Source organism: Canis lupus, chromosome 5 (genome assembly GCF_003254725.2).
Source record: "Canis lupus dingo isolate Sandy chromosome 5, ASM325472v2, whole genome shotgun sequence".
Taxonomy (NCBI): Eukaryota; Metazoa; Chordata; class Mammalia; order Carnivora; family Canidae; genus Canis; species Canis lupus.
In genome coordinates, this window is record NC_064247.1 from 33,620,042 (window position 1) to 33,645,508 (window position 25,467).

General features: G+C 46.8%; 1 protein-coding gene across 3 annotated transcripts in view; it reads right to left on the reverse strand.

Annotated features, from left to right (window-relative positions):
* The window catches only part of PIK3R6 (phosphoinositide-3-kinase regulatory subunit 6), a 56,383-nt gene extending 39,368 nt beyond the window's left edge, over positions 1-17,015 (reverse strand). For 2 of the 3 annotated variants that reach the window (XM_025428396.3, XM_025428395.3), the window contains exons 1-2: positions 16,819-17,015; positions 576-674 (exon numbers count right to left, since the gene is read on the reverse strand). Coding sequence is in view for 1 of the 3 variants with exons in the window: in XM_025428395.3 (XP_025284180.1) it covers positions 576-588 (13 nt within the window). In the remaining 2 variants the exon portion in view is untranslated. Of the gene's footprint in view, positions 1-575; positions 675-16,818 lie in introns of those variants that run through there. The other variant, XM_025428398.3, reaches the window with a different exon arrangement.
* Positions 17,016-25,467: the final 8,452 nt, after the last annotated feature.

Consider the following 25,467-nt stretch of genomic DNA (forward strand, 5'->3'; position numbering starts at 1 on the left):
AAGGACAATTACATTGATACTGTACCCCACGAATCCTTCTGATGTCTGCACAGAGCAGTCTACAGTGAAATCACTAAGGGCCTGGTGCTGGAGCTAGATGGCTGGGGTCAAATCCTGGTTTGACCAAACAGTATCTATGTGGCCTTGAGAGCAATACCTGTCCCCTCTGGGTCTCACTTTCTCCTTCTGTGAAATGGGAGCAATGATAACATCTATTTCATGGGGTCTTTATGAAGACTAAATGAGTTAATATTTATTCAAGTGCTTTTATCACTACTTGATGGATTGTAAGCACTACAGAGGTTTTTGTTAAATAAATGCAAGCATTCGGTGATAGATCTCGAGTATTATTGTCATTATCCCAGACGTCTAGCTCAGTGACCTGCAAGCAGCTGGGTCTCGTACAAGAGTGTGAATGTCCACTTCTCAAGATGTTCTAATATTGGGGCAGCTGAGTGGGGGGGATCTGGGTGAAGGTGAAAGTGGTCCTGCTGGAGGCATTCTCATCTGCAAGAGAGGCCTTCCCCGTGATCCAGCCAGGTGCACTAGACCCCTCTGGCCCCGATTGTACTGACCTGAGCTCTCCATGGGAGCCTGGGGTTATGTGTGAGGAGGATGTGGTTGTCTCAGGCAGCAGAATGGAAAGTAAAGTGGTTGTCTGCACAGAGGTGGTTCTGCAAAATAAGAGGCAGTTAGCATAAGTAGTGGGAAGATAAAGTATATTTGGGGGAATGGAGAGGCTCCTAGGGGACCTAGGCTTCTAACACATTGGAGGAAAGTCTAGATTTATTTAAGAAATTCTTCTATAGTGCTGGCTATGTGCCGGGCACTCTTCTAAACACTTAAAAACTATCAGCTCTTTAATATTCGTATTAACCTAATGAGGTAGGTACTATATCCTCCCCCATTCTATGGATGGGGAAATTGAAGGACAGAGCGGTTAAACAATTATTTAAGATCAATGAATGAGCACTGAACTCACACCAGCTGGCTCTCAAAACCATGCCCTCAGTCATAACCCCTGGTTACCTTGCCATGACCTCAGTGGGAGGGACCCACTGAAGAGGAACTCTGAACAAATCCAAGAACAAATGAATAAAGATATACTTAAGAGAGCTAATTTAGAGAGAGAGAGAGAAAAAAAGAACAATAAGAAAGACTCAGGAAAGGTTAATGTCATATATACTCAATGGAATAAAATATATTGTACTTTGAATAATGGTAGCCTATTGAAAATTCTAGAAACAAATATTAAAATGTGATATACCATTGGCAATGATTAGATAAGATAGCATACATACATACCATATATATGCATATGTTGGCATGTTTTGTATATATATCTAACTATATATATATTGCTACAAATATGTGAAAAATATGAACCCTGTCTATCACACATGGTTTTATAGGGAAATAAAAAATGACACAAAATGCTCCAGAAGAGTTAGGAAAACTGCTTGTGTTAGTGATCAGTGAAGAAATAAAGAAAGTTGTCAAAGAATTAGCTCTTAAAAAATGAAATATGTTGGGACATCTGGGTGGCTCAGTTGTCCCACTCTTGATTTTGGCTCAGGTCATGATCTCAGGGTGGTGAGATCAAGCCCTGCATCAAGCTCTGCACTCAGTAAGGAGTCTGCTTAAATCCTCTTCTTCTCTCTCTCCCTCTACCCCTCCCTTACTTTCTCGCACATATACACTCTCTCTCTAAAATCAATCAATCAACCAATCAATCAATCAATCTTGGGACATCTGGGTGGTTCAGTGGTTGAGTGTCTGCCTTCGGCTCAAATTGTGATTCTGGGGTCCTGGGATCAAGTCCCACATCGGGCTCCCTGCAGGGAGCCTGCTTCTCCTATGTCTCTGCCTCTCTCATGAATAAAAAGAAATAAGTAAATAAATAAATCTTTTTTAAGAAAGGTGATATTGTGCCTCAGATGGTTCCTTTGATAAATTCTATCAAACTAGCAAGGAAAAATGTTAAGCTATTTCAATTCTTCAAAAGCATAGAGAAAGAAGGCAAGATTCTTTGAAAAAACCAGCTTATCCTTGATAACAAAATCTAATAAGGATAGTTTAAAAAATAGATGAAGCACTCCATACCCACCCACTGAAATAGCTATTTAAAAAAGAAAGCAACAGAAAATAACAAGTGTTGGCTAGGATGTAGAGAAATTAGAGCCCTGGTGTGTTGCTGGTTGGATTTCAAAATGGTGCAGCTACAGTGGAAAACAGTACAGTGATTCCTCAAAAAGTTAAACATAGATTTACCATAGGACACAGAAATTCTGCATCTAGATAAATACCCAAAATAATTGAAAATAGGGACACAAACAGATACTCGCACATCAATGTTCATGGCAGCATATTCAAAATAGCCAAAAATTGGGAACACTCCAGATGTCCATCAACAGATGAATGGGTAAACAAAATGTGGCATATCCATACAATGGAAAATTATTCAACTTTAAAATTGAATGAAATTTAGACATGTACTATGATATAAATAGGCCTTGAAAACATCATGCTAAGTGAAATAAGTCAAGCCAAAAAGGACAAATATTATATGATTTATTTACATGAGGCACTTACAATAGATTCACAGAGACAAAGTGTAACAGGAGTTATCAGGGACTGTGGGAAGGAGGAATGGGGAATTACTTTTCAGTGGGTACAGAGATGATGAAAAAGTTCTGTAAGTGGACAGTGGTGATTGTACAACATTATGAATGTTGTTAATGACATTGAATCTGTACACTTCAAAATGGTTAAAATGGAAAATTTTATAATAAATATCACTGGTTGAATTCAATGAATGAAAATTATAATGTATTCTGAATAATTCTAGATGGGATCGATAATCACAGAAAGGGAATATTAGAATGTGATGTATCATTGGTAATGATTAGAAAAGATAAAAAGAACCACTGCTGCCGAGGATATGGAAAGATTTGCTCTGTCATACTCAGTTGGTGAGAGTAATAATTGATGTAGATTTTCTGGAGGTAGTTGGGCAATAAGCATCAAAATTCAAAATGTGTATACTTTTTGTACAAACAACTCCACTATTAGGAATTTATCCCAAGGAAATAATTGGACAAGTGCATAACTTTGTCTACAACAAAGTTTATGGAAACATTGTTTATAAAGGGAGAAAAACGGAAGAAACTTAAAGATCCAACTACAGAGTGTAAATTAAGCAAAGTAAAGTTACCTGTGCAATGAAATACTAAGCAGACATAAAAATGATGTATATCCACATTTGCTGAATTGAAAAGATTTTCAGAAGTACTCATTTTAAACACTAGGTAACAAAAAGTTAACACATTTTTAACACATTAATTTTTTAAAAAAGATTTTATCCACTTGTTCATGAGAGACACAGAGCGAGAGAGAGAGGCAGAGACACAGGCAGAGGGAGAACCAGGCTCCATGCTTCGGAGCCCGACATGGGACTCGATCCCGGGCCTCCAGGATCACAACCTGGGCTGAAGGCAGCACTAAACTGCTGAGCCACCTGGGCTGCCCCACATTAATTTTAAAAAGTAGATTTCTAAATTCGTTCAGACGCATTGCAAAAAGTCAGGAAAAACTAAACACCAAAATGTGACATTGGAGATCCTGGCTCTGGTTAACATGGAGTAAGTACACTTTGATCTAACTCTCCCACTTGATACATCTAAAAACTCTGGATGGTATACATGGAACAGCTGAGGATTTGGAAAAGCAAATGGTAGCAGACAGAATGGGAAAGAAAGCCAGTATGTGAACAATCTGGCAATGAATTTTCTGCACTTACTCTCTTCCCATTATACCCTGGCCTGGACACAAAGATAGCCGGAAACTCACAAGTGCACACATAGGGCAGACAGAAAGAACTAGAAGAAAAGCCTTCTCTTTCTGGTCTGTGGAGAATAAAAAAAGGTGAGGTCCCCAAAGGATTGGAGAGATGGGGCGATTTACTTTTTCTTTTGCATTTTCTCCCTCTATATCCCCCAGGCAATCTTGTAATAGCAATAGCAGCAACAGTGATAGCAGTGGGGGCCTTGCAGGTGCCTACAATTCTGAAAAAAGAGAAAGTTTTCCCTCTGACTAGAGGAACTATAGTTCCAAGGGCATGGGAAGAATCCTTAATGCTTTCTTCCTTCTATCAGAGGAACACCCAGAAATAACAAACAGAAGATGAGTAATAAAGTGGTAGTCCTGGGATCCCTGGGTGGCGCAGCGGTTTAGCGCCTGCCTTTGGCCCAGGGCGCGATCCTGGAGACCCGGGATCGAATCCCACATCGGGCTCCCGGTGCATGGAGCCTGCTTCTCCCTCTGCCTGTGTCTCTGCCTCTCTCTCTCTCTCTCTGTATGACTATCATAAATAAATAAAAATTAAAAAAAATAAATAAATAAAGTGGTAGTCCTGAATAAAAAATATATCAATAGCTATATGAAATGTAACTGGTCTAAACACATCAATTAAAAGACATAGATTATCAGCATTAAAAAAAAATAGAACCAACTCTATGCTGTTTACAATAAATTTACTTCAAATATAATGCCACAGGTAAGCAAAAGAACAATAAAAAATACTCCTGACTATTAATCAAAATAACATTGAAGTCGCTGTATTAATATGAGACAAAGTAGAGTTCAGAGCAAGGAAAATTACCAGGAATAAGCTTCTAATCACATTACATACTGATAAAAGGGTCAATTCATGAAGAAGCTATAACAATCCTAAACATGTATGCACCTAAAAGCAAGGCTTCAAAATACACAAAGGTTAAACTGATAAAACTAAATGATAAGTAGGCAAATCCACAATTATGGTTGAAGATTTTAAGAATCTTTTCAGTGATTGATAGAATCAGCAGATGGAAAATCAGGAATGATAGAGATAAACTGAATAATAATAAAACCAGCTGAATTTAACTGGCATTTATAGAACATTATACAACAATAGCTGAATATGAATTCCTTTAGAGTGCATATGAAACATTAACCAAGATAGACAATACCTTTGGTCATAAAACAAACCTTAATAAGTTTAAAATAATTAATTATACAAAGTAGGTTGCTAATCGTAATGAAATTAAACTTGAAATAAGTAACATAAAGATAATTAGAAAATCTCCAAATATTGGGATATTAAACAGCAGATTTCTAAATAATCCATAGGTCCCCAAAATAAAATAAGTGGGAACACTTCCCAACTCATTTTAGGAGTGTAGCACTCTCCTGCTATCAAGACCAGATAAAGATAGTACAAGGAAGGAAAATAGACCAATATCTTTTTACAAACATATATGAAAAAAATTCTAAGTAAAATATTACCAAACAAAAGACCAGTAATATATAAAAAGAACAATGCATAACAACCTAATGGGGTTTATCCCAGGGATGCAAGACTGGTTCAATATTTGAAAGTCAGTCAGTGTAATCTAATTTATTAAAGATTAAAAAAGAAAAACCATATGCTCCTATTAATTGATGCAGTAAAAACACTAGAAAAATTTTAACATTTATGATAAAAACTTAGAATAAATTAGGAATATAAGGGAGCTTCATTAATCTGATAAAGGGTCTCTACCAAAAAATCTTCCAACTTACATAATAGAAAAAAACTGGATATTTCCCCTCAAAGATTAGGAAAAGACAAGGACAATCACTGTCACCACTTCTATTCAACAAATCAACAAAAATTGGAAGTCAATGTAATAAGATAAAGACAAAGAAGAAGAAAAAAAAAAAAAAGGAAAAGGGGTATACAGACCGGAAAGGAAGAAATAAAATTATTTGCAAATAATTTGATCCTATTCACAGGTATACATAGGAAGCAGGTAACATATGTAACAGGTATAGGTATACATAGGAAATCTCTAAGAATCTACAAAAAAAAAAAAAAATCTCCTAGAGCTAATAAATGAGTTTGCCAGAATCACAGGATATGTCAGAATACAACATCAGGCATATTTATGCTAAAATGAACAGCTGGAAACCAAAATTTAAAACACAATGCCATTTAAAACAGTTCCAAAAGGAAAAAAAGAAATACCTAAAAAAGGGAAATAAAGCTACCAAACATGTGGGATCTGTACAATGAAAACCACAAAATGCTGATGAAAGAAATCAAAGAACACAAAAATAAATGAAGGCACACGCTATTTATGATCTGGCAGATCCAATATCATTGAGATGTCAATTCTACCCAATTGATTTATAGATTTAATGTAATTCCAATAAAAATATCAGCAGATATCTTTTTGTAGATAGAAGATAAGCAGATTCAAAAATTTCTGAAGAACTGAAATAGCCCAACAATTTTGGAAAAAAAACCCAACATTTGAGGATTCATCTCCCTATTTTAAAAACAACTATAAAGTTATTAGTGAAGGACGAGGCACAGATCAAAGGAACAGAATAGAGCATCCAGAGATAGACCTACATGGAAACAGCCAATTGATTTTTTTACAAAGTTGCAAAGGGAAGTCAATAGGGAAGGATAAGTCTTTTCAACAAATGGTCTGGAACAACTGACCATCAATATGCAAAAAAACCCGTAAAGTACCTCAACTTAAGTCCTACACCTCAAATCAAAGTGAATTGAAATGTATCACAGAATGGAGTATAAAAAGTTAAAACTATAAAGGTTTCAAAGAAAACATAGGGAAAAGTCTATGTGGCCTTGGGTTGGAGAAAATTCTTACATATGATACCAAAAGCATTATCCATAAGGGAAAAAAATTGATAAATTGGACGTTGCCAAAATAAAAAACTCTGGCTTTGCAAAAAGTACCTTTAAGATATGAAAAAGACAAAGTACAGACTTGGAGAGAACATTTTCAAATCACATATCTGACAAAGAACTCGTATCCAGGATATATAAAGAACTCTCAGAACTCACTAGTGAGAAAACAAATAATATCCCTAAGCAGGAAAAAAATATTTACTTAAACAGATAGTTGTTCCAAAAAGATATGTGGATGGCAAGTAAGTACAAGGAAAAAAAAATGCATGTTATTAGTCATCAGGGAAATGCAGATTAAAACTGGGAGATATCACCGTACACTATTGGAATGACTATAATTGAGCAACGACAATACAAAATGCTGGAGAGGATGTAGAAGAACAGGAAGGCTCACACATTACTGATGGGAATGCAAAATAGCACCGCCATTCTGGAAAACAGTCTGACAGTTTTTCATAAAGGTAAACATCACTTACTATGTGATCCTGTAATCCCAGTCCTACCTATTTCCTGCAGAAGAATGACAACTTCACACAAAAACCCGTTCATGGGTGTGAACAGCTCTGTTCATAATGGCCCCAAATTGGAAATGACCTAATGCCTTCAAGGCTGAATGGACAAGCAAACTGATATATTCACATAGTGGGATACTTGCCAATACAAAGAGATGAACTATTGTTACATATGGTGACACGTGTGAATCTCATGCTGAGTAAAAGGAGCCAGAATCAAAAGCTTACATGCTGTATGTTTCTATGAATAGGACATTCTAGAAAAGGAAAAACTATAGGGTCAGAAAATAAGTCACTGTGGTTATAAGGGATCCGGGGTAGGGAGAAGGGCTGACTCCAGAGGGGCAAGAGGGAATGTTTTGAGTTATGGAACTGCTCTGTATCCTGATTGCGGTGATGTTCACTCAAATCTGTATGTGTGTTAAAACTCACAGAAGGGTCTAGCAAAAAACAGTCAATTTCACTGTAAGTAAATTTTCTTAAGTAATTTTCTTTCTACATTCTTTAAAAAAAAAAATCCCACACCCTAATTTGTAAATGGCATCACGTGCTTATATGCCTAAATAGTTTTTTTTCACCAAATTCTATAATTAACCAAAACCAAACCAAAACAACAACCCCCCCCCCAAAGCACTTCTCATTTGGTGACAGATCATTTACACATGTAAGTGAGAACACACCTGAGGAAATAGGGTAGGAAGACCACTGACATTTCAATTTACACCCTTCTTGGCCATTTTAATTTTTAACACTTAATGCACGTTTTAAGTTTCTAAAAGCACAAAAGCCTCTACATTGGATGACCAATTTATGGAAAATACAGAATATATGGACATGTACCACCAGGATGCAAAACCCAGACTCTGAGATCCTCTACAGGACAAACATCCTGTTCTCTTTTAACAGATAAATTGCAAGGAAAAGAGGGTGGTAGTGAGAACAGACATGAAAATGAATGGTTGGTGGGGGCGATGGCTAGGAATTCACAGGGATTTAAGAGACTTTATCATTCTTGTTTAGATCCCAATTCAAACCATTACAAAAAATACTACGTTTGAGGCAAGTGGGAATTTAAACACTACAGAAATGTGGGGGGAGGGAGATAATAGTATTGTAGTTATGTTTGGGGGAAAAAAGTGCTGTCATCTTTTTGAAAATTAAACTTTTAGGGACACCTGGGTGGCTCAGTGGTTGAGCATCTGCCTTTGGCTCAGGGCGTGATCCTGGAGTCCTGGGATGAGTCCCCAGTCGGGCTCCCTGCAGGGGCCTGCTTCTCCCTCTGCCTGTGTCTCTGTGTCTCTCATGAATAAATAAATAAAATCTTTTTTTTTTTAAGTTAAACTTTCAATTTTGAGATCATTGCAGATTCACCGGCAGTTGTAAAAAGAGATCTCAAGCACACCTCACCTGGTCTGCTCGGCGATGGCATCTTGTGAAACCACAGAATGGTATCATAACCAGGACATTTGACATTAAAACTCCTTATTCAGATTTTCCCAGTTTACGTGCACCTGTGTCTTTTGGTACCTGTGTGTGTGTGTGTGTGTGTGTTATCACTCACCCACGGGTAGTGGGATCACAGGTAATTTTCACTGTGATGCACTTCTTCATCTTCCAATTGCCTAAGATTATATCTGACCTTATTTTTATTATAGAACAGATGGCACATATTTGTACATTGTGAAACCCAGCCATAAAACGGACACCTGTGAGCCCACCACCCAACTTAGGAAGACTGCCAACACATTGCCCCGTGTGTGTTAACTTAAAAGAAGGGTAACCTAGAAAAAAAAACCCAAATGGTAAAACTATGTAAATAATTGCCCTTCTCTCCCTTCCTGGGCGCCTGTGTGGCTCATCCCCGGGCTCTTGAGGCCAGGCTCCTCCTCTGTAGGATGAGCATCCAGGAATGCCAGTTGCAATGTCAAACTGTTACGTGACAACATTTTGAGAAGGGGCTGGGTGTGGAGATGGAGGACCCAAAACTCTACCGGGGAGAGGAATGTGTTGAGCATTCGTGATGCTCATTTTTTCTGAAAAGGCTCAGCGGCATGTTTTTGTGGGTGAGACAAGACATGGAAAGCTGAAGGAACTGTGAAAGAGCAAACACGAAGATTCAACCAACAGATGGGAGTGTGTGGCCGACCCTCGATGTTCCTAGTCTTGGGGGGCGGAACCAGAAAATGGCAACGCCGGGTGGTCCAAGTGGACCCTGACTCCGGACCCAGTGGTTCAGGGAGGCCGAGGGAAGCTTCCCACGTGTTGCTCAGGATGTTGGATTCCCAGGCCCCCCTGTGTTAGCTGCGCTTAGGAGTGATCATGATCATCTCTGCTCAACCTGCGGGACCCAGCTGCCATCACCTCTGGCTCAGGTCGTGGCCATTCCCCCAATACGTCCCCCTGCATCCACCCTTTCCCTACAATCTAGTCCTTGATTAAAGACTTCCAATGGCTTCTCTGAGATCTTAAAATAACTCCCCTCCTTACCCGGCCTAACTCCAGCCTCAGCCCCAGTGCACCATCTCCTCCACCTCTCCCTCTGGTTCACCAGGCTCTCACTCATGGCTTCCATTGTGTCGCTCGCACTTGCCAGAACCCAGACCTGCCTCAGGGCCTTTGCACGCCTCTCCCTGGACCGCCCTTCCCCACAGCTGGCTCCTTCTCAAGACTCAAGTCTCATTTTAAATATCACCTCCTTAGAGAGCCCTTTCCTGGTCAAACTTAGTCTAAAATAAGCCCACCCCCTACGCCAGGGGATAACTCTAGCACACTCTTTCATTTTATTCAGAGCATTTATCAGGGTCAGATGTCTCCCTGTGTCATGATTAACTTACTGGGCGACTCATTAGTGTGTGAGCTCCACAAACACCGAGCCCCTCCTGCATCTACTCACTGCAGTGCGTCCAAGCACCCCGGGGAGTGCCAGCACCACGTAGACGACGAGTAAACATTTTGATGGAACAAGAGGGAAGCACCTTGCCCCCCAAATCACACGGCTCATGAATAATGACACCACAGAGCTAGAGCTCAATCTCACTTGGGGGTTGTGAGGTCACGGCCACTTCCCTCACCCTCCTCTGCAACCCCTTCTTCTCTCCAAACCCTGCAGGGCACCCTCGGCCCCAGTTGAAATGAAAAGAACCCACAGGTAAAACTTCTGTCCGGGTGGAATCCGTGGAGAAGGAATATTGAGCAGCCTCAAAGGGAATGAAAATGCAAAGATACAGATTAAAAGAGGAGTGTGCATGTCGCAGGACTCACTGGGCAAAGCTGAGGCTATTCTAGAGCTGGTTTTCTTTTTTTCTCTCTCTTTTTTTAAAGATAGTATTTATTTATTCATGAGAGACGCAGAGACACAGGCAGAGGGAGAAGCAGGCTCCCTGCGGGGATCCCAATGTAGAACTCCATCTCAGGACCCCAGGATCACGCCCCAAACCCAAGGCAGGTGCTCAACCCCTGAGCCACCCAGGCACCCTTGTTTTCTTCATTAACTGTAAAAATGGTAAGAAGTGTAAACTGTCAGTGTAGGAAAAGCCTCTTTATCCATTTTTCTATTCATTCGTTGGTTCACGCATTCGTTCACCAAACATTTATTCAGTGCTCATATGGGTTTGCATAGGGGTGGGAGATGCTTTGTACCACCCCTTTGCTCCCCTGCAGGTGGGGGGGCCTCTGTGATCTATTTCCTGCCTTAAGGGGCTGTTGACCATAAGGTGGTGGGGAGCCCTCAGGGGACAAAGCTTGCACCCAGACAGGAAATGGAAGTGAGCCGAAAAACCCGAAAACCTGGGTCATTCTCAAAATGCATCATCACCTGACTCCACTTCAGGATGACATGTATTTCATAGGAAACGAAGCTGGCCTGTTTTAGCCCCCAAACATGTCTCTGAAGGTTTTCTCGATGAATCTCAAGGGGGGGGTTGGTGTCATGGCACATTGATGCACGCCCGCTGAAGATTTCAGGGGCTGTCCACGGCTGACAGCAGCCTCCCTCCAGATGGCTTCTCTTGGAATAACTCCCCACTCCTCACCCTGCTGAAATCTGGCCTCATCTGCCCCAGGACACCTCTCAGCTTCACCTCCTCCCCCTTCTCTCTCAGGCTCCAACCTCATGACTCCTGTTGTGTTGCTCCCACTTTGCCCGGACCCAGACCTGCCTCAGGGCCTTTGCATACCTCTGCCTGGATCACCTTTCCCCACAGCTAGCTCCTCCTCAATCCAAAGATTTCAGGGGGCTGTCTGCAGGAGACAGCAGCCTGTATCCTACCCCGGCATGGCTTGTGCTTTCTAGCTCCTCAGGTACGTGTCCCATCTCAGCAGTGGGGGTGCACTGTGCACATAGTGGGTGAAAGGGGGGCTACCATCGGGCTGACCATTTCGCCAGACTTTTGGTAATCTACCCCGCTGGGGAGGGTGAGGCTTCGTGAGTCGTCCATCCAGAGAGGCACTTGCTGTAACGTGTCTGCTCAGAGGGGATGCTTCTTTCTGATTCCAACAAAGTCCCCCCTGTGTCGGCAGCAGCCCTATCTCAGCCATCTCTGCTCTTCCAGAAGGCTGGGAAGCCAGGTAAGCACATGGGATTGTCTTGTAGGTAAAATACAGAAACAAAGCCTGAGAAACAGATCTAGGAAAAGAGCAGCAAGCTTCCATCCACCGACATGGAACCTCAATTTTGGGCTGCTCAGAGGCCCTGTGGCTCTTTTTCTAGTTCCTGGCAGTGTTTACAGTAACCAACATCACTGGGCCAATCAAAGAGGGCGGCTCAGACGCTTGAGCATCTGCCTTTGGCTCAGGTTGTGATCCCGGGGTCCTGGGATCGAGTCCCAGGGAGCCTGCTTCTCCCTCTGCCGGCGTCTCTGCCTCTCTCTATGTGTCTCTAGTGAATAAATAAATAAAATCTTAAAAAAAAAAAAGCATCTATGGAACACAGTAGAGTCTGGGGAGCAGAAATTGTGCAAGGACGTGGGAATCAGACACAGTCCTTGCCCTTCAGCCTGGGGCCCCACCAGTCAGTGACATCATAAGGACGGCAGTGTGGCCCTGGCTGCCACGCTCCAGGCCCACGATCAGCACACTGGCCTTCTCACGGACTCATACCCACAACGTGCCTGACAATGAGCCGGTTTCACAGATTCACACTGGAGCCCTGGTGTGACACACTCTGCTCAATATATGGATAAAATCCCCCTTTTGATGAAAAACCCTATCAATGGTAAATCTAAAAGGTACAAACGGCTCTACAGTGGAAAGTGAGCATCCTCGCCCCTTGTCTGGGCCATCAGCTCCCTTCCCCCAGAAGAAGCCATGGCTTTAGGAAATCTGAATCTGTAGCCAACTCTTAAAAAGTCATATTTCGCATAAAAATCCAGATTTCACATAAGAAGAGTAACTGGAAGATGTGGCAAGAGTGGGCGGACAGTTCCACACCGCAATGGCGCTGCGCTACCCCTGCACAAGGGCCACTGCTCCCCCGTGCCTGTGAGCTTGTCTGGGGCATAGTTCCTGCCCCTGCTGGGCCCCTGGAGGCAGACAGGGAGCAATCCATAGGGATGCTCGGCTCCTGTCTTCATGCTCCCAGAGGAGTTAAGAATTCTTTATTGATAATAAATAATTAATAATGATTAATTAATATTGATTAATTAATAACAACTCCTCTTTTGTGGGGTGCCTGGGTGGCTCCATCAGTTAGATATCCCACGCTTGGTTTTGGCTTGGATCATGATCTCATGGGTCGTGGGATCCAGCCCCACGTTGGGGTCTGCGCTCCGGGAGGAGTCTACTTGGGACTCTTTGCCCCTCCCCCACTCCCTCTCTCAAGTAAATAAATAAATCTTTAAAAAAAGAGAGAGAGAGACAGACAGACAGAATGGCTTTTATGAGCTGGACGCTGGAGTCGCCAACGGTGCTCACGTGAGTCAGCCAATGAACACCCACAGGGTGCCTCTCCACTTCTTTGAGCACCAAATGTGGAGTCCTGTTTGTTAATGGACAGGTTGCCTCTGTTAGAATGTTCCATGAGGGCGGGACTCTGTTTATTCACCACTGGGTCCCCACAACCTGACGCTGCTTATACCATTAGAAGGTCCCAGGCATTCGTAGGTGGACAGGACAGGGACAGGTCACTGTCCTCAACTGCTCTCAGGCTGGGGAACAGAAACAAGTCTGTGGGATGCAGCTGGTTGGACTGGTAAAGGAAGCTTATGCTGATGCTCGGAATGCTGGGGACGGAGACCATCGTGTGGGAGGGGGAACCAGACACAGGGGCTGGTGAGGGGGACATCGAGCTCTGTGTCAGAGCTCAGCTCACGTGTCCCCGTCCTGTCCCAGCTCCCCCGGGTCCCACAAGAACACGACGGCACAGAAAAGAATACACCCGCCTCTGCCAGCACTCGGGAAGATTCCAGGCAGCTGGGGTGGGCAGCAGGGAACACAACCCGGGGCAAATCCCCACAACCTGGGAGGAGCCCCCACCCTGGTTCCCCCGGGGCCACCTCTCCCTGTGCCCTGCCCCGCCACCCCCCACCCCTGGTGTTCGTTCAGTGTCTCCTCTGCTCCCCAGTTACTGAGCTTTGCTGTGTACCAGCCACCGTCCTACAGACACAGGTCCCCAGTGGGAGACCCAATAAAAGGATGGACTCATTCTCTCACTCATTCATTCATGCATTCATTCAGCCCCTTCTATATGTCAGACCCCGTTCTGGGCCTCAGGATATGGCAATAGTGTAAAACAGACAAAAACACCTGCTCTCATAGAGGCCTCGCTCTAATGGGTACGTAGTGAGCGTGCAGGGAATGGATGATAAACTCAAAAATTAAGTCATCTCTGAGCTGAAGGTCGGTGCTGGAAGGATAGGGCCAGAAAGGGGGAATGTGGGGTCATCGGAGAAGGTGGGTGCCATGCACAGCCTGGGGCAAGAGGCGCCAGTGTCTCTCCCTCCACGCACGGGACAGATTCATCCGCCTCCAGTATGGCAGTGACAATGTCTCCTTCCAGGACGCAGGTGGCAGGTTTGCTTGTAGCCACTGTGGAAGCTGGGGTTCCCTGAGCTCAGGGCTCCTTGGCTGTGGTGCACAGCATCCACTTGGCTCCACTTCCCTGCTGCCCGCGGGGGGCTTGGGTGACAAGAGCAACCAGCCAACCCGATGCTTATGCACTTGTGCCATGAGTGACCACGTCCTTCGTCCTGGACGCTAGTCTTTATGTTTCCTGCCGGCTAACCAGATAGCTACAAAGAGGGTGAAGTCGTGGACACCTCACAATTCCCCACGTAGGGACAAGGTCAGAGACAAAGAATGAGTGAGCAGGTTGGGATTCGGAGGGTACTATTCCTTAAATAAAGAACACTGGCAATAAACTGTCCTCAGGGCAGGTGCAGAAACACCAGTGGGTCACTGCTTTGGGGTGACGCACCCCTCAGGACCAACCACAGACCCACAGAGGCGGCTGTAGGGAGGGAAAGCAGCCGGAGGAAGCCAACGGGAGCCTGTTCCCGGCTATTGCCGCCCACGCCTGGTGCAGAACAAGGTGCAGGAGACTTCTAGCTACAGGAAGGACTCAAGGAAGTGGGGTGCAGAGGAGGATCTGGGGTGGCTTGGCTCAGGGCCAGTGTTCCAGCAATGAAGACTCCAGCTTCTGATGATCCCCTGTCTACGCTGGCACCCCGACCCCCCACCCCACTGGCGGCTCCTAGGCCTGGCTGCTTGTACAGAACCCCCCATGCACCCTCCCTGTGGCCATCCCCCCAGGCCTACGGCCCCGGAATGAAGACACAGTTTCCCAGGGTGGTAGCTCTGCTGCCCACCTGTCCTCCACCCCCGACTATGGTGTGGGAAAGGGGACCTCCCCGTCACCGGCCCACTTCCTTCTCCGGCCACCACTGCTGCCTCAAAATGCCCTGCGTTTGGGGGGGGCAGATGCTAATTCCAGTACTCTGACCTTTCGCTCCATGGAGAGAAAGTCATACTTGCCCAACAACACACCCAGATCTTTGGCTCAGAGCACGTGATCAGGGGCCTCACGGTAGAAATGCAGAGCTCTCAGGCCTCAGCCCTCAGCCCATGAGGCCCACCTGGGCTTTCCAGATTCCCGAGGCCCCAGGGCACGGGGGACTCTGTGCCCAGCTTCCCCTCCAGTGTCTGCTCCTGGCCGGGAGGAAACACCTGTATGTGAGGGAGCCAGTCTGGGGTGGGGAGGGAAGGAGACCATTGTTCTGGGCGGGAGGGGGTGGTGGTGGGGCGGTGGGCAGGGAGTCTGGGAGGAATCTCACGGGGTGTGCATGCAGACCAGGAAGCCCCTGGGGACCAGATTCACAGCCACCACATCTACCGAGGAGCAGGACACCCCCTCACCCCGACTCCGGGGTGGGGTGCTCTGTGGCTGGGCTGGTGGCATTTGGTGCTGGATAGCCTGGGTCCTAATGCAGACATCTTGAGCTGGTTGCTTAGAAACTTTGTGCCTCAGTTTCTCTACTTTAAAGGAGAGCTCATGATAGCACCTACCCCAGAGGATTCCTGCCAGGACGAAATGAGACGATGCTCATGAGGAAGGGAAGGTGCGGAGCAGGCTTGTGCCAGCAAGCCCTCCCTGAGCTCCATGGTTCCCCAGCCACACGGAGTGGCCAGCTGGCTTTTCCCATGATCCCTTCCTTTTCACCCAGTCCTGTGGGTTTGCACACCTTGCTCCCCACTGGGACGCCTGCTGGGTTCCCTCTGCACACAGACCCTCCCTGCCCCTCAAGGTTCAAGTGCCACCTCCTGCAAAGCTTCCCCACCCACCACCTGGATCCCAGGCCCAGGGGCACCTGCGTACCCGCCCCCCTTCCCCGAGAGCACTCACGCCCTTCACTTTCTGTTGGTCACTCACGCTGCGTCTCAGCGCCACCCCAGCTGGCTGGCTTCTCCGCCAGACACCAGGCCTTGCTCGGCCTCTGGCACCGGCTGCACGGGTAGATGATGCTCGATTGTGGTGTGTGTGCGGGGGACGGGGGGTGGGTGGAGAGAAGCGGCCAGACCAGCATGATCATCCCCTAACTGTCCCCGGGAGAGGGATGGACAGACAATGTCCCAGAAGGGGTGCAGAGGGGACCAGAAGACTGACTGTGTCCGGCGCCTTGTTCCCCTGCCCTGCAAGCCTTGGCAACTCGCCGCATCTCTCGGCTCAAAAACGGGCATGAAAACGTGTATCCGGCCCCCCTCAGATTGCTCGGGAGCACCCACTGGACAACGGAGTGTCCTCTGTCACGCCTGGTGGATGTAATCGGTTATATCATTATTGGTACTTAGAGGATTCGGGGAAGAAAGAAGGGGTCCATCCTCTCACAGGTCCTGGGTCCCTTCTTCTTGTGAAAATGAGTTAAATGATCTTAAGTTGGCACAGGGGTTCCAGGAACCACGTCATCTTGTTACCCCTTCTCGGAAAGCCTGGGCCTTGTGTACCTAAGAGCCAGGGGCGCTCTGGCCCTCGAGGGCTCCCTGCCAGCATCCCTCCTCCTGGTGCCCCCATCTGCTCTGCTTGGGTCTGCCTCTCCTGGCTTCCTCCCTGGACGCCTTACCCCAGCCAGCACCTACCTTGATTTGGGGGGAACTGGGTCCCCTAAGTCTGCCGGTTGGCTCCCCACAGCCCTGCCCAGGGAGGCTGCCCAGAGGAGAACCTGATGTCTTGGAGGAGCCCCAGTGAGCGTCTTTAGTCTCCACTGGAGCCTACAGATTTGCAGAGAAAGGCCGAGTGTCGCACAGGCCCGACTCTGTCCCCTCCTCTTCCTTCCCCTTCCCCGTGGCCTTCAAAGCTCCTCCCAGAACACATCCTGCAGTGAGGCTGCTTTCTGCAGAAGCTCTGCAGTCACCCGCTGGCACTGGAGGTTCTTTATTTTGAGGAGGCACCTCCATAGAGTCCCTTCCTGCTGCTGATGGGGCCTCGACCTTTCTCCTGAACTCCAGACATACCAACCACTGTCCATGCCTGGACACTGGACAGCCAGGGGTCATCCGACATTTCCAGCTCAACGTGTGCAGACCAAGCTCTCTTTCCACTGCCCCCCCCCCTTGAATCTACCTCTCTGCTCCTCATCTCAGAAGCAGACACTTGGGTGCCATCTTAACACCTCTCTCTCCCTCACCTGTTCCATCTAAACAGAACCAAGTCCTAGGTCATAAATCATCTCCTTTCTCTAACCCCATGGCTGTCACCCCCTCATTGGGCCACCATTGTCCTCCTCCTGAATGACCATAAAAGCCTCCACCTCCCAACCAAAGGCCCCTCTCTGGTGCTGAAACACAAATCTGATCACATTGTGCCCCAGTACAGCCTTCAGTGGCTCCCTGCTACCTTCAGGGTAACAGCCAGACTCCTCAGTGTGACTTGCAAGGACCGTCTCCACCTGGTGGTTCCTGATCCCCAAGACCAGGCTTCATCCCATCAGTGGACCCTTCCCAGGGGTCCTGGACACCTGCAGCTCTGTAGTGGTCTAGGCGGCCCCTGAGCTCCAGGCCCACGCATGTGCAATGGTGTCCCCTTCAGTCCTCCTCGGGGTTCTAGCAGAGAAGAGAAAAAACACAAGTCAGAGAGGCAGAAAGAAAGCAGAGTGCCGTGAAAGCTGGAGGAGGAGAAAGTGTCAAGGACATGGGGGTCAGTGGTGTCGAAGACTGCAGAGAGGACACAGATGAGGAGCATGACAAAAGCATCTGCTGACCTCAGCAATTAGGAAAGAGCAGTTCCAGGGAGCAGATCACCCCCAAGGTATGGACCTGTTGGCTAGCTTTTTTCTTTTTTTCTTTTTTCTCATACTTTGAAGACACACAATATTTTTGGAAATCTTCAACACACATCTAGACCTTTGAAAAGCTCACAGACACTGTGTTCTCAACTGATTTGGCCTAGTGGTAAATGGCTCTGGAGAGAGACAAATCATTGACAGCACCATTTGAGCAGCTGGATGCAGCCCTGCCTGAAACCCTGATGCCCAGATCTACTCCTAATTGTTTGACTACATGATTCAATGAATTCTCTCTCCCACCTTTTTTCAATTAAGACTGTTTGAGTTGGATTTCTGCCACTTGGGTTTCTCCTTTGCAACCAAAGAAGTGACTGATCTTTTTTCTGTTGGGACTTGGGTGGGTTCTGCTCCATCATACTCATGTTGCAGAAGAGCATACTTAAGAAGAAGAAGAAAGAGAAGGAGGAGGAGGGGGGGAGGAAGGGGAGGAGGAAGAGGGAGAAGAGGAGGAGGAGGAGGAGAAGGTGAAGAGTCCAGAAATTTAGATCATTTGCTCCATGGCTCAGTCTCCCTGCCACGTGTACTTCTTCACACTGCTTCATGTGACCGGAATCATATTCTACCTCGTATCTTTGTATTTGGGTTCTTAGATCATGTGTCTGCGTCATCCGTCCACCTTCCCCCATTAAGTCCTGGGGAGGCAGAGGCTAGGTCTATCCATCACAGGATAAGAGAATGTTTGGCTCATTAAGTATAACAAATGGATGGATGGATGGATGGATGGATGGATGGATGGATGGATGGATGGATGGGTGGATGGATGGGTGGCTGAGTGGATGGATGGCTGAGTGGCTGGGTGGGTGGATGGCTGGGTGGATGGGTGGATAGTTGGGTGGGTGGGTGGGTGTGTGGCTGGCTGGCTGGCTGGCTGGGTGGATGGTTGAGTGAATGGGTAGATGGGTGGATGGATGGGTGGGTGGCTGAGTGGCTGGCTGGCTGAGTGGCTGGCTGGCTGGCTGGCTGGCTGGCTGGCTGGCTGGCTGGGTGGATGGTTGAGTGAATGGGTAGATGGGTGGATGGGTGGATGGCTGGCTGGTTGACTAGCCGAATGGCTGGCTGGCTGAGGGAAATGAGCAAGTCCAGGACAGGCTAAGGACCAGGGGACTCTGCCCCTGCAGGTTCAGCTCAGCAGCAGCCAGGGAGTGTGGCCATAGTGGGCAGCTCCCTCTCCTTATCAGCTTTGGCCCAACTGAATCGGAAATCACAAGCTGACATGGGCCTCCTGTGGTCTCCTGTAGCCTCCTGTGGCTGCACTCTCCTCTTTCAACAGCTACTGTCTTGACTGCTGCACTGGGTGTGGTAGCCACGAGCTGCCTGGTGACCGTGGATGGCCCCAGAACTGTCCCCTGCAAGCAGCAGCTGTGTGATAGGCAGGCGGGAACAAGAAGGAGTGAAGAGGAGGTGGAGAGGAAGGACGGAGTGCCCCTATCTGTCCCTTATGCCATCTTGCCTCACCCAGGGTGGATGGCACTGCCCACTTGATTGATCCCAGTGATGCCTTGCCTCTCCAGATGCTCTCCTTAGGGTTGAATCTGTTTTTCAGTTGTGCCGTGGCTAGATTTCCCATCTGCATTGTAGGAAGAGCCCCTCCAGTCCCTTCTGTTATTCAGAGAGATACTTCGTATTATTTTCAGTCCATTACTAAGCAGCCAAGAACTTTAAATAAATTAAAATTTTAACTTTTATTAAATATATTACATTAAATCCTCTTGATCCTGTGGTGGCAGGTCGACCAGTGCTCCCTGGAGGACCAGGGTATTGGAGTCAGACAAGACTGTATGCTTTGGATACAAGACACCCAGGGTCACCTTGTGTTCTCGCTCTAGCTCCATCTACCTTCTGTGGGAGTTGTCTTGGGAAGCTCCAGCAGCAAATGCAGAATTCATCAGCTCTTGTTTTTTCAGGAATTCACCCACAGAAAATCCTGATAAGCAATTATAGATCTCACTGGAGATTACAGAGGGAAGACAGCAAAGGTATGTACACATCTCTTAGCAAATGATCCAAAAATCCTCCGTGGGAAAGACAAATATCATTGGATTTCACTCTCTTATGTGGAAGTTAAGAAACAAAACAGAGGGACAAGGGAGAAGAGAAAGAAAAATAAAATAAGATGACAGTAGAGAGGGAGACAAACCATAAGAGACTATAAAACTCCAGGAAACAAAGGGTTGCTGGAGGGAAGGGGGGGATAGGGTAACTGGGGGATGAGCATTGAAGGAGGGCACATGATGTGAGGAGCACTGAGCATCTTGTGCAACTGATGAATCACTAAACTCAACCTCTGAAACTAATACACTTTATGTTCATTAAATTGAATTTAAACTAAAAATAAAAATCCTCCGTGGACATTTCTGTTGTCCAGATGGTCTTCATCCATGCCATGCTGTAGGACTGATGCGCTGAGGCAGGACGGGCGGGGGGGGGGGGGTCTTCTTTCTCTTCTCTCCCCCAGTAACTCCGAATCACACCCTCCTGGTGCCTCCCGCCCAAACTTCTTCAAAAAAACAAAGCCAAGTCCTCTTAGAAGTGCATTCAGAGCACTTCACCTCCATTCTGAACCCTGAGTCCAGTTGTACACCCGAAGCTCACCAACAACACCCAAAACCAGATGGCTCTCTGGTTGGTGAGAAAGCTGCGAGAGGTAAACAGACCAGAAGAGAGGTGTTACAGAAACACAACTTGTTGCATGTGAATGACCACCTCATGGGCCAGGATACTTGTGGAGGTGGCTCACTTGAGTGGTGGGGTGGCACCCGAACCAGAGGACACCTGGTCTAGGGGCTCCTCTTGGCTCCCCAGGGAGGACCCGAGGACCCAGGCAGTCAGAAGCCTGGCCCACACTCCTCGACTCCCATCCCCACTCCAGGAAGACTCAGGTACCCACCTGACACACGCCTCTGCTTCTAGTGAATTCCATCCAGCCCTCAGAGCCACGGCCCTGGGAAGCAGGGGCAGTTTCCCTGGGTAACATCATGCTCTAGCGTAGAGGTCCACCAGGTGGGGCCCCTGAATCACCAGCATTGGTATTGCCTGGGAACTTGTTAGCAGCTAGTAGTAGTGTCTGCTGTGGGTGTGGACAGTGAGGAAGAATACACAGGTCAGGAAATTTCCATCCTTAATCTCTGGCCGAGCTGTCCTACAGGGTGTGCGTGCATGCAGAGCTGGGACTAGTGGGGGGATAGTTTTAGGAAGCAGATTTGTCCTCTACGCCCACCCACTCATTCTTTCTGCGAGTCCTCTTATTTTTGAGGAAAAGAGGGAGTTTTGGTTTTAATATCATGTTTTTTTTTTTAATTTTAGTGTTAAAAAAATGACCAAAGAAATTCACAAATACATTTTTTTAAAGATTTTATTTATTTATTCATGAGACAGAGAGAGAGGCAGAGACACAGGCAGAGAGAGAAGCAGGCTCCATGCAGGGAGCCCAACGTGGGACTCGATCCCAGGCCTCCAGGATCAGGCCCCGGGCTGAAGGCGGCGCTAAACCGCTGAGCCACCAGGGCTGCCCACAAACGCGTTTTCATTACAAAAAGCCAGTCTCACATTACAGGAGCACACGGAACGGAAAAGAGCTCCCATCCCCCACCCCTCCTTCCCAGTATCTTTTTCCTCTCCACCCAGTGATAACCATCGCTGTTGCTGGTCTGGGGTGATTATACCAACTGACCTTCCCCTTGCTTTGTTTACTTGGAGATCATGCTCAATCCGGACCTCAGGATCAATTTCTTAAATGGAAAGTCTTGATCTTCTCGCCTCTGCGCCATGCTGACGTGGATCAAGGTGCGGAGAAAACCAGCCCACTCCCTCTCCTTACAAGCTGGCTTTCAAGTCTGGGAAGAAAATTTCTCTCCCCAGGATTCTCTTTGCAGGTACACCTGTTGCCCCTCCCAGGCTCCTCTGGGGGCAGGGCTTGGTCTCCAAAGCCCCCCCTGTTCTCAGGCCAGGGGAGGGGGCTGGAGGAGGCAAGCTGGGGAGCCGGTCTGTGTGCTCCCCCTGGAACATGGAGGGGCCTGGAGCCTCTTGTCTAGAAGAGATCTATCACAGTCACTGTGTGTTCTCGCAAATACATTCCCACTAGGAATAGGGACTGGCTGGCCAGGCGAGAAGGCTGGGAGGTCAAGAAGGCTGGGGTTGACCAGGGCCTTTGCACAGGTCCCTCCTCTTGTCTGGGTCTTGGTTTCCTCCTCTGTCACTCAGGGCTTGGAGCACCTGGTTCTGGTTTTGGCCTCAAGACCTGAGCCTGGTTTTGCATAGAGGCCTCTGTTCTGGGAGTGGGGAGCCACTGCTCCGATTCCTCCCTCCCCTGCCACTTTCCCCTCTTCAGAGGTCTCCAGGGAGCCTCCTCAGGCCAGATTCATAGAGCGCCTCCTTCCTGGCTGCCGTGGAAGGCACAGGCTTGCCTGGAGCCCTGCCAACCCATCCAGACCTCAGCTTCCCCGTCTGCTCCTCCACCCCCATCCCTGGGGGATGTGCCAAGACCTCAGCTTCCACTTTAAAGCTGGCAGAGCTCCTCCAGGATTCCATGGCCATGAAGCCTACCCTCCCGGAGAGCTGTGCAAACTGCTTTGCTGAGCTTCAATTTCTGCAACTCTGATGTGAGTGGCTCGAGGGAACAGCAGAGCTCAGTGGTTAAGAGCAGGGACTCTGGGACCGGCTTCTCCTTTCTGCTGTCTCTGTGACCTTGGGCAAGTTCCTTAGCTTCTCTGCCTGTCTCTGTTGGGAGGCATAAGCCTGATGACGGCAAATATATAGAGCACATGGGCAGCACTTGGCAGGTGTACAGTCGGTGCTATCAGGTGTTGGCTAAGCTCTCGTTTTGTCCTAGTTTGACGTTCAGAGGAGATTTCCTGGTCAGGCTGCAATGACCAGGAGCCTCAGCCTTCCAGCCCTAGATTTCTGAGATCTCCCTGACTGGGCACTGTTTCTTCTCACTCACCCGGTGTGGAGAGGCAGACGCGCCCGGGGTGGCCACGCCGCTTTTCCCGGGACGACACACTCAGAGTTGCTGGGGTGTTATGGACCGAGTGTCTGAGTCCAGCCCAAATTCATATGTTGACCCCCCCCCCCCAAGGTGATGGTAATTAAGAGGTTGGCACTTCGGGAAGGCGGCTCGGCTTAGATGACGTCATGAGGGTGGTGCCCCCAGTGTCCTAAGAAGAGGAAGAGACGCACCACGTGAAGCCCCAGTGAGAAGGTGGCCATCTGCAAACCAGGAAGTGGGATGTCACCAGACACAGAATCTGCCGGCACCGTGATCCTGGGTGTGCCAGCCTCCAGACCGTGAGGAATAAATGTCTGTGGTTTAAGCTGTCCACTCTATGGCATTTGTTATGGCAGCCTGAGCAGACCAAGACACGGGGACTGTGGTCTGAGCCGGGACACAGGTGCACCTGCTACAAGGAACAGAGAGAAATAAAGTGGCACAGGTAAGGGCAGTCTGCCACCTGTCTGCCTGTTCCCCCAGAGGGATGAGGAGGACAGCGTCTTCCAGGATGGCCGGCTTCTTTTACCCTGGTTGTACTGGTAGGGTTGGGGAAATAGAGGGATTCAGAGATGGTAAAGGAGGGAGAAGGCCCCACCCACAATCCCTAGAGCCATAGTGTTGAATCCCAGTGCTGGAGGAGGCAGGGGGTAGGAGACAGAGGGGGAGGGGAATCTGAAGCCTTGGGCAGCCACCAGGCAGGTGGGTCCACACACATCTCTGTGGAGGAGCTGGAAACATCTCGGCTTTGAGCAGACTGAAGGGGGTGTAGGTGTTCCCTGCCCCAGGGGTTGTGGGAGAGCTGGTCCCCTGGAGTCAGGCCTTGGATGTCAGGCGGCTCAGGGGAAGGTCTGAGGATGATGACCAACCAGTGAGTTCAGGACCCCAGAGGAAACGCCAAGCTGTTAGAAGAGAACTAATTGATAAATTGGGCATCATTAAAAGTGAGACCATTTGGTCTGAGAAAGGCATCACCGTTAAGAGAATGAAAAGACGAGCCACAGATTGGGAGAAAATATTTGTCAGACACGTATCTGACAGAAGACTGGCATCCAGAACATACAAAGCACTCTTAAAACTCAATAATAAGAAGACAAACAATCCAAATTAAAAAAAGAGTGGGCAAAAGATCTGAAGAGATACCTCATCAAAGAAGATAATCACATGACAAACCCATGAAGAGATGCTAAACACCACAGTCACGAGGAAATTGCAAATTAAAACAGCAATAAGACATCATCACTACACACTCATTAGAATGGATAAAATCCCAAACCATGACACCACCAAAAGCTGATGAGGATGTGAAGCCACAAGGATTCTCATTCATTTGATGAGAATGAAAAAGTACACAACCACTTCGGAAGAGCTTGGCTTTTTTTTTTTTTTTTTTTAACTAAATATACCATATGATGGGACAATTGTGCTCCTTGGTATTTACTCAAACAAGCTGAAAACATATGTCCACACAAAAACCAGCACATGAATGTTTAGACCAGCTTTATTCGTAATTTCCAGAAACTGATATCAACAAAGATGTCCTCAGTCGGTGAGCAAAGAAGCAATCGGGGCACACCAATAAATTAGAATATTATTTAACAACAAAAGGAAATGAGCTGTGGAGCCCTGAAAACGAAACATAAATACATATTGCTAAGTGGATGAGCCAATCTGAAAAGGCTAGTTACTGTATGGTTCCAACTCTATGATATCCTAAAATATGCATAATTATGGAGGCAGCAAAAAGAACCACTGGCTGTCTGTCTAGTTAAGAAAAGAATAGTCTCCAGGTTGAATATATATTTGCCTATGCAGGAAATCCATTTCCTTCACAAATTGTGTTTCTCAGAAACTTCTCCAACTTATCCAAATTGCCAAATTTATTGGTGAATTTACAATTATCCTTTCATTGTATTTTTAGCGTATGTAGGATCTGTAGAGATGTCCTTTTTTTTTCAAGCATGATATTGATAATCTGTTCACTAGGGCCTTATCCACTAGTACATCGGTTTTCTAGTTCATAGATTTCTGCTCTTACACTTTTTTCTTCCCTTCTTTAGGATTTAGACCTTTCTTCTATATTTTTGAGATGAATATACTCCCTTCGATGTCAATCATTTGAAATTGGATATTCCAGTTGTACTTGAGACAATGTGAATCCTGCGGCTGGGCAGTGTTCTATTTCAATGAGATCAAATGCATTAACTGTTGTCAAGATCCTCTATATCTCTATTATTTTTTTGTCTATTTGTCTCTCAGCTACTGAGACAGGTGTAATAAAGTCCTTCATTATGGTTATAGAGACATTAAATCTATCAATTTTTGCTCTATAGTTTAAAGTTATGTTATTGCATGCATACAGGTTTATGATTGTGATATGTTTATGTTGGATTGACTCTTTGATCTTTATAAAATGTCCTTTTATTTTTTTAATAAATTTATTTTTTATTGGTGTTCAAT